We start from the raw sequence: 13,300 nt of genomic DNA, 5'->3' as shown, positions 1-13,300 counted from the left end.
AGCATATAAATATTAATGAAACAACTCTCATTTTCTTTTTGTTTGCATTTGCCTCACAATCTGTTTGATTATTCCTTCATTTTCTTTATTTAAATTATGGTATGATTTAGGTGAGTATAGAAAATAATATAAAAATGAACATGTACTCAATATGCAATGTGCCATATAAAACGTTTGGAATGTATTTCTGTCTCCCCTCTATCCCAGTAGTAATATTATCCAAAACCTAGCATTTATCATGCTTATGAGTGGCTTTATACTTCAATTATATATATGTGTATGCCCCTAAAGAACATGTGGTGTTATTTTTTACAATTTGTTTTGCCATTATGCTCTTATACCTCAATATTATGTTTGTGAGATTTTTTTCATGTTGATTATACATAAGTCCAGTCCACATTTCCATTATGTAAACAGTGCTACAAAGGACATTCTTGTATACATCTCCACATGCACATTTGAGAGTTTCTGGCATAAATACCTAGGAGTGTAGTTTCCAGGATATGAACATTTTAACATTTTTAGATATTGCTAAATTGCTTTAAAATTTTCATCAGTGGTGTGTCAGGTTTCCATTATTCAGCATCTTCCCTGATACTTACTATTAGTATCAAATTTTCAAATTTTTGTGGACCTATGAGCTGTGAAATTTTATTTCTTTGATTATGAATGAGTTTAGGCAGCTTTTCATATTTGTTTAAACCCTAGGGTTTTTCTATTCTCAAGACTGCTTGTTTAGATCCTTTGCTCATTTACAACTTTTGTTTTCTCATTTATTTTTAAAGGTTTGGATACTAATGCTTTTCCCAGATGTCATTCATCCATTTGCATTTTAAAGGTCTTCTTTTTTAAATTAAAAGTTGTAATTGTTAATGGGATCAAAGGTATCAGCATTTCATTTTATTATTTTTGAAATTTTTTCTGAGTAAAATATTTTCTTTTTCAATGTAAATATTTGATTTTACAATTGAGAATTTCATCCAACTCGAATAAATTTTTGTGAATGGTGAGAGGAAGAGTCTCTCTCTCCCCTTTTTTTTAAAGTTTCATTATACCCAATTGAATAACTCTTTATTGAGTAGTCTATTCTTTCATTTTTGTCATTTAGCAAGTTGTCATATGTATCAAATTTAGGAAATTGTCTGATTTCTTGTTTTCTAAAAATTTTCTTCTGAATTGTGTTCAGTTTTGCTGAATATTTCTCCACTGAGATTTTTTTGTTTTTTAATCTGTGCAGTCAAATTACATTAATATGTAAATGTTAAACTGTGTGCAGTGTCTTTGTCTCATACCTTTGACTCCAATGGGGTGTCTTCCAAAACCAACCACTTTTCAGGGAGTTGGGACAAGAGAGTGGAGTAGAAGGACCTTGGGCTCACCTCACTCGAGCACACCAAAATCACAACTGCAAAACAACCATCAATAAATAAAACTGGAAACTGCCCCCAAAAGATATCCTATATCCAAAGATGCAAAACCAACCAATTCTCTGACTGCAACTGAGAGAACTGAGAGACCCCCATACACCCTTCACCTAGTTTTCTCTTAGTGGTAACACCTTGTAGAACTATAGCATAAAAATTCAACTCAGTTCTATCTACCTGGAGACAGCCTTAGTCCCACAAGTTAAAGGACCCTGCCCCACTTGTGGTGCCAGCCACAAATAGGATGGCCAGGTACACACATTTCTGTTGAGTCTGTTCCAAGTAGGGGGTTCCCATAACTCCTCTTCCCCTCATTCAGGTCAGTAATTTGCTAGAATGGCTCACAGAATTCAGGAAAATATTTTACTTATGTTTACTGGTTTGTAATGGATGCAAATGATCAGCCAGATGAAGGAGTTCGTAAGATGATGTCTGGAAGGGTCCTGAGCACAGGAGCTTTTGTCTCTACGGAGTTGTGATGTGTCACTCTCCCAGCATGTGGATGTGTTCACCAACCTGGAGGCCCTCTGAACTTCATTGTTAATAGGTTTTTTTTTTTTCCCAGTAAACATTTTATTAAATACATAAACTTAGATATCACAAATTTAAAAGTCCCAAGAACAATAGGAAAGCAGACAAAAAAAATGCAATCACTAGAGGTATAATAATAGTGAATATAAATTAAGGAGTTCAGTTCAGTTCAGTTGCTTGGTCATGTCCAACTCTTTGTTATCCCATGGACTGCAGCACCCTAGGCTTCCCTGTCCATCACCAACTCCCAGAGCTTGCTCAAACTCATGTCTGTTCAGTTGGTAATGCCAGCCAACCATCTCATCGTCTGTTGTCCCCCTCTCCTGCCTTCAATCTTTCCCAGTATCAGGGTCTTTTCCAATGAGTCAGTTCTTCACATCAGGTGGCCAAAGTATTGAAGCTTCAGCTTCAGCATCAATCCTTACAATGAATATTCAGGCTTCATTTCCTTTAGGAGTGACAGAATATTCAGGGCTGATTTCCTTTAGGATTGACTTGTTTGTTCTTCTTGCAGTCCAAGGGACTCTCAAGAATGCCAAGAAAAGAGAATAGATTATTTTTTTATTATTTTTTTTAAATTTTATTTTATTTTTAAACTTTACATAATTGTATTAGTTTTGCCAAATATCAAAATGAATCCACCACAGGTATACATGTGTTCCCCATCCTGAACCCTCCTCCCTCCTCCCTCCCCATACCATCCCTCTGGGTCATCCCAGTGCACCAGCCCCAAGCATCCAGTATCGTGCATCGAACCTGGATTGGCAACTCGTTTCATACATGATATTTTACATGTTTCAATGCCATTCTCCCAAATCTTCCCACCCTCTCCCTCTCCCACAGAGTCCATAAGACTGTTCTATACATCAGTGTCTCTTTTGCTGTCTCGTACACAGGGTTATTGTTACCATCTTTCTAAATTCCATATATATGCGTTAGTATATTGTTAATAGGTTTTTTAAAAAACCTAGTCTGCAGTTACTCTCTCCAGAGACTGGGGGTTGAGACTGAAAGTTCCACTTACTCATCATGTGTTTGATTTTTCTAGTGACCAACCTCTATCCTGAGGCTCTCTAACAGCCCAACCCTGAGTCACCTTACTAGACTCAGGCGTATTCCAAAGGAGTTCATCATGAATAACAGGAGATTCCTGTCACTCAGGAAACTCCAAATTTTAGGAACTCTATACCTGAAATAAAAAACAAAGTCCAAATATATATATTTTATTATAGCATTCTAGGTCTGCCCACATACATTCATTTTTTTTTACCTACTGATTCAGCTTCTTTAAGATGAATAGCCAATTTGAGTCTGTGATTTTTTTTTTGAGTTCTTTTTGATGAATTCTATTTTTTAGGAGATTATCCATTTTACCAAATTTTCAAAGTTATTCATAAAATGTTATTATGTTTTCATGTTATCCTTTGAATCTCTGCTATATCTACAGTTGCACACTGTGTTTCATTCCTAACTTCATTAATTTTTGTCTTCTGTCATATTTTTGTGATTTATCTTGCTAGAGGTTTGTCTATTTTCCCCCCATTTTTTCAAAGAGCCAAATTTTGTCTTTGTCAGTCCTCTTTATTGTGTTTATCTTCCTTTCCCTTAATTTTTGCTTTTATACTTATTACTTCCCAATTCATTTTTTAAAACAGGTTCACTGAGACTTAAGGCAAAAAGAAAAAATGAGTTTTCCTTCTACCCTCCTAAGTTCTCCAGCTGGAACTTGGTAAAATTAGACTAACAGAAGAGTGATGAACAAGAGAAAAACAGCAGGGGTTTATTGACATATGCTTATGCATGGGAGAACTCAGTGATGAGTAACTCAAAGGGGTGGTTAGGATTTGGGCTTAGGGCATCTTCAAAAGGACAATGAATTTATAGTAGAGTGACCAGGGGTGTAGGCTTTCAAGGGCAGCAAACTGTGGTAGAAATATGAGAGAAAACGAATGGAGTAAGACTTGTTTGGGCAGGTCCATCTAGGTGCTGTTTTTCCCTCTTCATAGTCATAAAATTTCCCAGGAGAGGAGTTTTATGGCATTCTTCATATTTTTCAGAAGTTTCTATTTCCCCTTAAATAAGGGCATCTCCAAGAAGGCATCCTTTTGCATCTATTGATTCTCATTTACCTCCAGCTCAAAATAATCCTAACGCGAAAGCGAGAGCTGTCTCCTTGCACCATCCCACCCTCTCTAGCAGGGAAGATGCCTCTGGTTCGGTCACTCTCCTTGGCCTCTTGAGGTGACTTAACCATCTCACATGGAAAGATCCCCTGGAAAAGGAAATGGCAACCCACTCTAGTATTCTTGCCTGGAAAATCCCATGGATGGAGGAGCCTGACGGGCTACAGTCCATGGGGTCACAAAGAGTCAGACACGACTGAGTAAATTCACTTTCACAACCATCTCACACAGGAAAAAGATTGGCTTTTATTTTGGAAATTATAGTTTTAATTTTTAGGGTTGAAGTATTTAAAACATTTCTGTTTGGAAATCACATGACATTACCAAGACAACCAAGTGAAGTGAAGTGAAGTGAAAGTTGCTCAGTCGTGTCCAACTCTTTGTGACCCCATGGACTGTAGTCCGTGAAATTCTCCAGGCCAGAATTCTGGAGTGGATAGTCTTTCCCTTCTCCAGGGAATCTTCCCAACCCAGGGATTGAACCCAGGTCTCCCACATTGCAGACAGATTCTTTATTAGCTGAAGCGCAAGGAAAGCCCAAGAATACTGGAGTGGGTAGCCTATCCCTTCTCCAGCAGACCTTCCTGACCCAGGAATCGAACTGGGGTCTCCTGCATTGCAGGTAGATTCTTTACCAACTGAGCTATCAGAGAAGCTAACCAAAGATAACCAAACAACAGCAAAAAGCTCAGAAAACCTTGGATTCAAAGGAAGTCAGTCACCAACGAATACAGAATAACTCCACACTGAATGATAATATCAACACTGCATGTCAAAAATAGTTTCCTTCCTTCCTTTATTCTCTAGAATATCTGTGCTTCCAGTGCAGCAAGGTCTACCTTCCTTCCTTCCTTCCTTGCATCCATCCATCCCTATTTCCCTTCCTTTATTTCTGTGTGTGTGTGTTGACTCAGATTCATACTTGTTATCTTTTAAAGTGAGCAAGATTCTTTAACTTACAAATTGAGATCTTTTTCCCCCTCTTTTCCAGTATAAATCAGGTAGAATGAGGGCAGCAACATCGTCAACTGTTTTAAAAAAAAGATTAAGTATTTTGAAGAAATAAAGTCATGCCATATAAACAATTATGTAACTATGAAATTAGATGGGCTACTTTGAGATTTTGATAGAAATAATTTGAAACAAATTGAATATGTATTATCCTTAAAATCTGAACTATTAGCCAAAACTTGAGATATTAGTGTTTTTCAGAGCACATTGGGTATGGATGTATGAAGTTATTGCATGTAGAGTTGACTGATGTTTTATTTCCTCTGTAATCTAGATAATGATAGGAAAAATTTGGCTCCATTGTTTTTCTTTTCCTTAAGGAAAAGAACAGAGAAATGATTTTCTTGTTTAATATTGAAGTTAGTTGATGAATGTGAACATTACCTTATAATTTGGTTGTCTAATCTCAGTGGTCTTTCGGTGACGGAAAAGAAAAGCTGTTTGGTTTGGGCCTAGGACGCAGACAGCAGAGAGAATGGAAGGCAATTTGTAGTGTCCTTGTCCTCAGTGTTTACCCTCATGCCTTCTTCATTGTCCTGGTTCACATTTTTAGCACTAAGGACATGACAAATAAGCCAGAAACATTTGCATAAGGACAGGCAAGTGATTTCTTGCTGTATTTTGTACAGACAGGGACCGTTCTTTGTTATGTCTAAAAGTTCTTGTAATTGCAAAACTTCTTTTTCCCTCTACAGAAATAAGAGAGCTGATGTTCGAAAAGTAGCACATCGATTCCTGGTGGAAAACTTGAATCCTTTAATATTAAGTTATGTTAAAAAGAAGAGGTTCCATCAAATATTTCTTGAGGAGATGCCCTGGAAAGCTCAGATGAATCTGTATCTGGCAAGCGCACACTTCAACTTGCTTTTAACAAAGCTAGGGGAACGTACAAAGATAAAATTTGGTTCTTCACCGATAATGGTCAGGTATAGTATATTATCAATGAATACTGTTTTAGTCTCAAAAACATGGATAGTATTTGTATGTTCAGGGCTCCAATGCTGATGATAACTTTGGTATATTTAAAAATTTCTTATCTCAGAATCTTTCCCAAACAAGTGCTGGATATAAGTACTTATGAAGTACTAATTTACATACATTTGAATATGTTATTCAATATAGCTTTCAGGGAAAGGAGAAGGTGAATTTTCCAAGAGAAGTTTAATATTAATTGTACCTCTCCATGCTCAGTCTCTCAGTTGTGTCTGAGTCTTTGCTACCCTATGGATTATAGCCTGTCCTCTGTCCATGGAATTTTCCAGGCAAGAATACTGGAGTGAGTTGACATTTACTTATCCAGGAGATCTTCCCAACCCAGGGATCCAACCTGGATCTTCTGCATTGCAGGCAGATGCTTTTACCACTGAGCCACCAGGGATCCCCCTAACTTGTATAGTAACCAAAATATTAGTAGGCCTTAGGCAAATCTCTGTTTCATTAGAGGTATATTTTAAGCCTCCATAAACACAGGTCATACTTTCTTATATAATTTACACTTTCTGTCATTAACTCAAAAGATATTTTCCAGTTCTTGTTTATTTTTGGTTAAAATGTTAGAGGAGATAAAATGGGATGTAAAAATATAAGATAAACACATAATATGGAATACCATGTAACTAGAGCAACTTTATGTAACCAGAGTTTTTCATTAAAAAAAACTACTCATTGAAGGAATTTCCTGAAGTCTGGTTATTAGTACTGCATGCGTTCACTGCACAGGGCAGGGGTTTGATCCCGGTCGGAGAACTAAGATCCAACGAACTGCATGTGGTGGTGGTTTAGTGGCTAAGTTGTGTCCAACTTTTTGTGACTCCATGGACTGTAGCCCACCAGGCTCCTCTGTCCATGGCAAGAATACTGGAGTGGGCACAGAATATTGGAGTGGGTTGCCATTTCCTTCTCCAGGGGATCTTCCCAATCCAAGGATCGAACCTGTGTCTCCTGCTTGACAGGCAGATTCTTTACCGCTGAGCTACCTGGGAAGTTCAGCACAGCCAAAACCAAAACAAAACCCTCATTGAGCACTTATTAGAAACAAGGTACTGAGGTAGGCGTGAGGTGCATTCTGAGATGAACAGGATCTACAAGTTGGAATCTGATAGAGTGGCTCATAAATGTTCACAAATAATAGTCAATAAAGGTAAAAGGTGAACTACACCTTTTAGGTATAAAGTCTTTGTACCTGGGAAGGAGGCTTTCTACTGGCTGAGACTACCAGAAGAGGTTTCACAGGAGAAGCTACTTGGCCTGGGTCCTGATGGACAGGCAAGATTTTAAAATATGCAGGTAGAAAACAAGCTTTCCAGAATGATGGAAGAACGAGTCAAAGCCCAGGTAGGAAACTCAGGACAGGAGCCCCTAGTGGTCTGACCAGAGTCTAGGGCATCTGAAAAGGAGTGGTCAGAAATGATCAGAAGAGAATGTCGGTACCAGAACATGGATAGTCTTAACTGTCTATAAATCTGAATTTTAATTTATGTACCATTTTAAGGTTTTTTTTTAAACAGGGCTACGATAAGAAATTTTTCTGATACCGAAATACTGGATGGATTGGAGGAAGGAGAGACTGATGATAGGGATATGAATTAAGAGGGTATTTATTTCAGTAATCCAGCGATAAAATATGCAGGTTGAAATCTGCAAGGAACTTGAACTCAGTTTCTGTTTCTCCAGAGTTTTGGTTAAAATAAAATTCTGGTCTATGTGGACTAGACCAAGTTAGCATTTAGGAAGTACTTGGATTTCTTGACAGAGAAAACTTTCAGCAAAGTGACCCATTTTTGAGGCTCTGAAAGGGAAAACAGTTCAGATCAGATGGGCTTCCTTACTATCCTCTGGACATGGAGAACTCTTCTTCTCTGGCTGTCCAATCACACATGACCATTCATGCATCATTACTTGGCAGCATGATAGTTAAACAATGACTGAAAGGCTCAGATGGTAAAGTATCTGCCTGCAATGTGGGAGACCCAGGTTCAATCCCTGGGTTGGGAAGATCCTCTGGAAAAGGAAATGGCTATCCACTCTAGTATTCTTGCCTGGAGAGTTCCATGGACAGAGGAGCCTAGTGGAGTACAGTCCATGGGGTTGCAAAGAGTTGGACACGACTCAGTGACTTTCACTCACTCAGGTTTGTATCAGGGTAACGTGGTGCTAAATCCAATTTCATTGAAACATTTATTTATTTATTTAGTATTTGACAGAATTCAATTTTGCTTCTATTGTTTTTTTAGTGAGTTTTTTTCCCTTTGCAGTTTCCGATCATGTGACCCTACTATGTTCTCACTGTATAATTCAGGAACAGTATTACCAACAGGAAGAATGACTCTAGAAAACTATAAAGTGATGCTTGATTTCCTTCTTACAGCTAAAAAAAGAAAGGCTCACTTACCATCAGGTAAAATAAATACGTTATATACTATCAAATTGTCTTTAGATATTTTTATTCACAAATGGAACACACACATACACAAACACATGTTCCCTGACATGCACCCCAACAGACACTGAGTTACATGGATCATTTTCCAGTGACTTAGAAATTTTGTTGAGTTGTGGTATTTTGTAGAAGATTCTTATTTGTTCTCTATTTTTAACTTACTGCATTTTTAGAATATCATCACATATGTTGGGAAATATTTATATTGAATTTTCTCCTACCCCAATTTGCCCATTCAACAAATATAATGTTCTTTAAAAAATATTCATAGCCTTCAGTAGCTAAAGTAAGTGAAAACTTACTCTCAGGTGATAAAGGCTTGGATGAGGCAAAATTGGTGAAGATGGAGAAACATAAACAGAAAGAATGCCTTTTGGAGGCAGAACCTATGGGATCCACTCAGAACCTGTACTGAGTATCGATAATATACCGTGCCTGGTTCTAGGCCCTTTGTGTATTCACTCACTGGGTCATTCAACAAATGTTAGCCCTGCCTGCTCTCACATGTTCAATCCCTGGGTGGGGAAGATCCCCTGGAGGATGAAATGGCAACCCACTCCAGTATCTATGCCTGGAGAATCCCATGGACAGAGGAACCTAGTGTACTACAGTTCATGGGGTCGCAAAGAATCGGACATGACTGAAGCGACTGAACATGCACGCAAGTTTCAGGAAAAATTCCACCAAATATACTGCTGCAAGCAGGCATGACAGCATCAATTAGCTGCTTTCTAGTTGTACTCAGGATCTTGCCTTAGGATCTTCAGTCAGCACCTTCCATGAAAGTTTACTCCAAGATGAATGAGATAATATTCTAATGGTAGGACCAGCCAATACTGTCTTCTGGTCAGGTGACAAGGGCTCCCAAGAGGTGGAGAGATGTATGTGAGCAGGGCTCTCTGTTTGGGTGTTGCACTGATGACACTATTCCTGAGTAATCACCTACCTTGAATACCACTCATTTCACGAGCAAACATTTATCTCCAACATCTTTATATTATTGCAAACCCTCTTATATAGATTTTTAAAAAATGACACTTTAAATGCTGTTTGGCTTATTGTGGGACAAACTATTTCATATGCTGGTTAACTTTCCCAGGAGTTTTGATTCATATTTGAGGTACTTGACATGCTTTTTAATTTCTTCTGGGGTATAGTTTTACTGGTACCTACATGTCATTCTATGACTATTAAAGTATTTAAAAGTAAATTCCCTAGACATAGAAAGAGTCCGAGTTTTCATATGTAGACTACTATATATATATATTTTTTTTTCTTGAGTTTTCTTTTCAACTAGCTCCCTAAGACCTCCTATGAAATTTACAATAGATTCTGCAATTGAGAATTAGCGTTTAATGCAGAGTTCTAATAAGAGAATGTTTGTGGCAGAAGTCCTCTGTGGTTTTTATAGCACAGCAACGGGAGAATGAGTGATCAGGGCTGCTGCACTGCCTAACTGCAGGAGATCCTCCTCATCTTCCAGTGTATGTGTCCAGGGAATAGCCTGTTTGGAGGGAAGTTAGGATCCTGTCATTCTTCTCCCCTGAAACATGACATTCCTACCTCTGCATCATTCCTTTGGCCAATCATCTTTGCCTGAAATGCTCTCCATACTCTTCCCCCACAGCTAAATCATGATTCACCCTTAAGAGCTAATCTAAGCACCTCCTTCTCTGGAAACTTTCCCTGGTTCATCGCATCCATAACAATTTTCTCCTTTCTCCAAACTAATGTAGCAGTTGTTATCTGAATTATTTATTTGATGCTAGTCACCTATCGTGTTTTCTGAAGCTTAACTCTCTACTTTCAATAACTTTATACTTTATTTTTATACTGTAGATGCTGAAGAATTTTTGGCATTTCTTAATTCCAAAATGAGTGGTGAAAATGTTTCCAAGACCCAAACGGTTTATGAATCAGACTCTCAGTCGGGACTTAGCAGTAAAGAAAAGGATCGATCTGCAAATGTGGGTCTCTTGGATCATTTTATGAAAATCTTTTTATATTGCAGGAGAGCAATGGTAAGTTGGTCCTTCTTTGTTAATGTAGTGGACATGAATCTCAGCCCATGAGTTTGGGCATGTGTGATATATTTATTTCCTTATTATTCATAATTTTGATTTCAACAGTGAGACTAAACTTGCTGGATTTTGTATCAATCATCCGTGAGGCTTGCCACAGCACTGAGGTCTCAGTAGTAGAGTGGTAGAGTTGTGAGGGAAATGGTGAACCCCTTTAGTCATTAGTCATCCAATCATCCAGAGCTGAGGTGCCCTTTGTCCTTGTCTACAAAGTCTCCTTGAATATTCAGACACCCTTCTGCTGCTTTCTAGCCACACTTGGGACATGGGCTTCTCCAGTGAGACCAGGGGTTCCTCTTTAGACTGTTGCTCCCTCCTGGGCAGCACATGCTCCTTTCTCTCCTCTAGGAAAGGGGAAGATCTTTCTAGATATAGGAAAGCCCTAACCCTTCCCCCTGACCTGCTTCTACAGGCTATTTGTATCTTCTCTCAACTGCTTTTCTCTTTTTCCTTCTTAAATGTTATCTGATAGATTATTAAACTCAGAATAGGAATTAACTACAAAGAAATTAATTTCCTTTTTCTCATAGCAAGAAGCAGAGGTACATCAAACTTCTCAAGAGATGAGAAGAAATCTATCGTTTCTGGACAAGAAAGAAAGACTTAAGTTCCCATATTTCTTCATGGAGTAGAGAGTGACTTTTTAAAATATGTAAAGTCATCTCACATCATCTCCCATGGGCATTAACAATGCATCCCATCCTCCTTTCTAGCAGCTTCAGGGCCTGGAGGGTCTGGGTCCTACTTACCTCTCAGAACTCAGCTCCTCTCTCCCTGGTGCAGTCTACTCTCCCCTCTGTGGTTCTGAAAGCACTAAGCGTGCTTTAGAACCTCCCTCTTCAGTCCTCAGGCTCCCCATCCATACTTTGCACCTCCTGTTCCCTCAGCCCCAAATGCCCTTCTCCTCCCGATAACCCCACCTTGTCCTTCATATGACTTGTTCCACTCAGCATTCTGGGTTCTGCTCATATGTCACCTCCTTAGAGAGGACTTCTCTCCTGACCACCTTGTCCTCTCACCCTTCCCAGGGTGAGTAGTTTCTACTTTAATTTCCTTTATAACACTTATCATTCCCTGAAATTGTACTTTGATATGTCTGCTTAATAGTGTCGGATTTTCCTAATCAAAAGCAGCACAAGGTCAGGCCCAGTTTCCCTTGCTCACTGAGACATTCCCAGCACTTAGAACAATGGGCATGTTGGAGTCCTAGCTCATCATTTAGTAGAGTCATAACCCAGGGCAAGTTAGCCCCATGCCTCCATTTCCTCATCTGTAAAATGAGAATACTAGTGCATACTTTCTTCATAGGAGTTGTTATATAGAATGTTATATTAGAATATAAATGTCTTACCACGGTGTCTAGCACTGTAAGTAGCATATAACAAATGGTGTTGGTTACTTTTATTACTGACTTAGAATATCAGCAGAGACGTGAAGTCACTCAGAGATCTGTAACTTTGGCATCTTTTGAATGTTGTGCTTGTCTTAGGTTCTTGCTCATCGTGGTGGCTATTGGACTCTGCTTCAGAACTGCTGTCGGGCCCTTTGGAACTTTACTCAGGAGCTACAAATACTGCATAAACAAGCAGTGGATCTGTATAAGACATTTCCTATTAGCCAGGATAGTTTCCTCTGTATCTCTGTTTTACCATTCTATTTGGGAGCAGAATTACTTATTGACATGTTAATAGAACTACAGAATACTGATTCTATTAAGGTAAGAGTATTTGGGCAATTCTCTTTATTGTAGTTGATTAACAATATTTTTTGTGTACCATACAGCTTGGGATAAGTAGAAATTTTATATTTTTCTTGAGTTGTTTTTTGGTTTGTCTTAATTTTATTTGCTTTGTTATTTGGTTCACAGTATATAATGTGCACTGACGTTAATTACAAATATCTGCCTGAAAATCAGTTTATTAAATGGAAAAGAAAGTAGCATTTATTGAGCTCCAGCTTCTACAGAAACTAACCAAAGTACATTTAATCTTCACAGCAATCATTTGACAGAGAAAAAAACAGACCCTAAAACAGATCATGTAGCTTGTTGGTTGATACTTGTTTTAGTCCCTGTTCTATTTCTATAGATGTAGAATTTGCAGCCATTTCAAATCTACCACACTGTGGTTTAAATCATGAAAATAAAACTGAAAAAAAAGCAAACCTCATATATCTTAAACACCTTAAAAATTAGTAAACACATAAATATTTTGAATTATGGGGTTTATAACATTTTTCAGATGTAAAATGTATGATAATGATAGTACAAAAGACTGGGAGGGCAAATAAAATGAAACTGAATAAGTTTTTAAACTTTATATAAATATAAAGTGATATAGTATTAACTTTAAGTGGAATGTGATAAGTTAAGTATGCATTTAATAATCCCCCAAGTAACTACCAAAAAAAGTGATATAGCTAAAAGGCCAAATAAAGGCTAAAACTAAAATGGAAAACTAAATAATAGTCAGTTAACTAAAGAAAGCAGGGAAAGAGGAACACAAACACATGGAACAAATAGAAGATAAATAACCTAACCCAATTATATCAATAACTATATTAAATATAAATAGACTAAATACCCCAGTTAAAAGGCAGAGATTGTCTGGATTAAAAAAAGAGAGACATGTA

At 37.8% G+C, this 13,300-nt stretch overlaps 2 protein-coding genes and 1 non-coding gene across 4 annotated transcripts in view; 2 read left to right on the top strand and 1 right to left on the bottom strand.

Annotated features, from left to right (window-relative positions):
• Window positions 1-13,300, top strand: part of NEDD1 (NEDD1 gamma-tubulin ring complex targeting factor) — a 296,141-nt gene that overhangs the window by 18,050 nt on the left and 264,791 nt on the right. The gene's annotated exons all lie outside the window — the stretch shown is intronic.
• The window catches only part of CFAP54 (cilia and flagella associated protein 54), a 309,026-nt gene that overhangs the window by 124,556 nt on the left and 171,170 nt on the right, over window positions 1-13,300 (top strand). For both annotated transcript variants that reach the window (XM_055576675.1, XM_055576666.1), the window contains exons 33-36: window positions 5,845-6,075; window positions 8,404-8,546; window positions 10,428-10,609; window positions 12,159-12,386. In XM_055576675.1, the coding sequence (XP_055432650.1) occupies window positions 5,845-6,075; window positions 8,404-8,546; window positions 10,428-10,609; window positions 12,159-12,386 (784 nt within the window). The remainder of the gene's footprint in view (window positions 1-5,844; window positions 6,076-8,403; window positions 8,547-10,427; window positions 10,610-12,158; window positions 12,387-13,300) is intronic.
• On the bottom strand, window positions 6,456-6,527 carry TRNAC-GCA (transfer RNA cysteine (anticodon GCA)). Its single transcript has one exon. It is a non-coding gene; the product is annotated as a tRNA-Cys (tRNA).

This window comes from Bubalus kerabau, chromosome 1 (genome assembly GCF_029407905.1).
Source record: "Bubalus kerabau isolate K-KA32 ecotype Philippines breed swamp buffalo chromosome 1, PCC_UOA_SB_1v2, whole genome shotgun sequence".
Lineage (NCBI taxonomy): Eukaryota > Metazoa > Chordata > Mammalia > Artiodactyla > Bovidae > Bubalus > Bubalus kerabau.
This window is presented reverse-complemented; position numbering and strand designations above follow the sequence as displayed.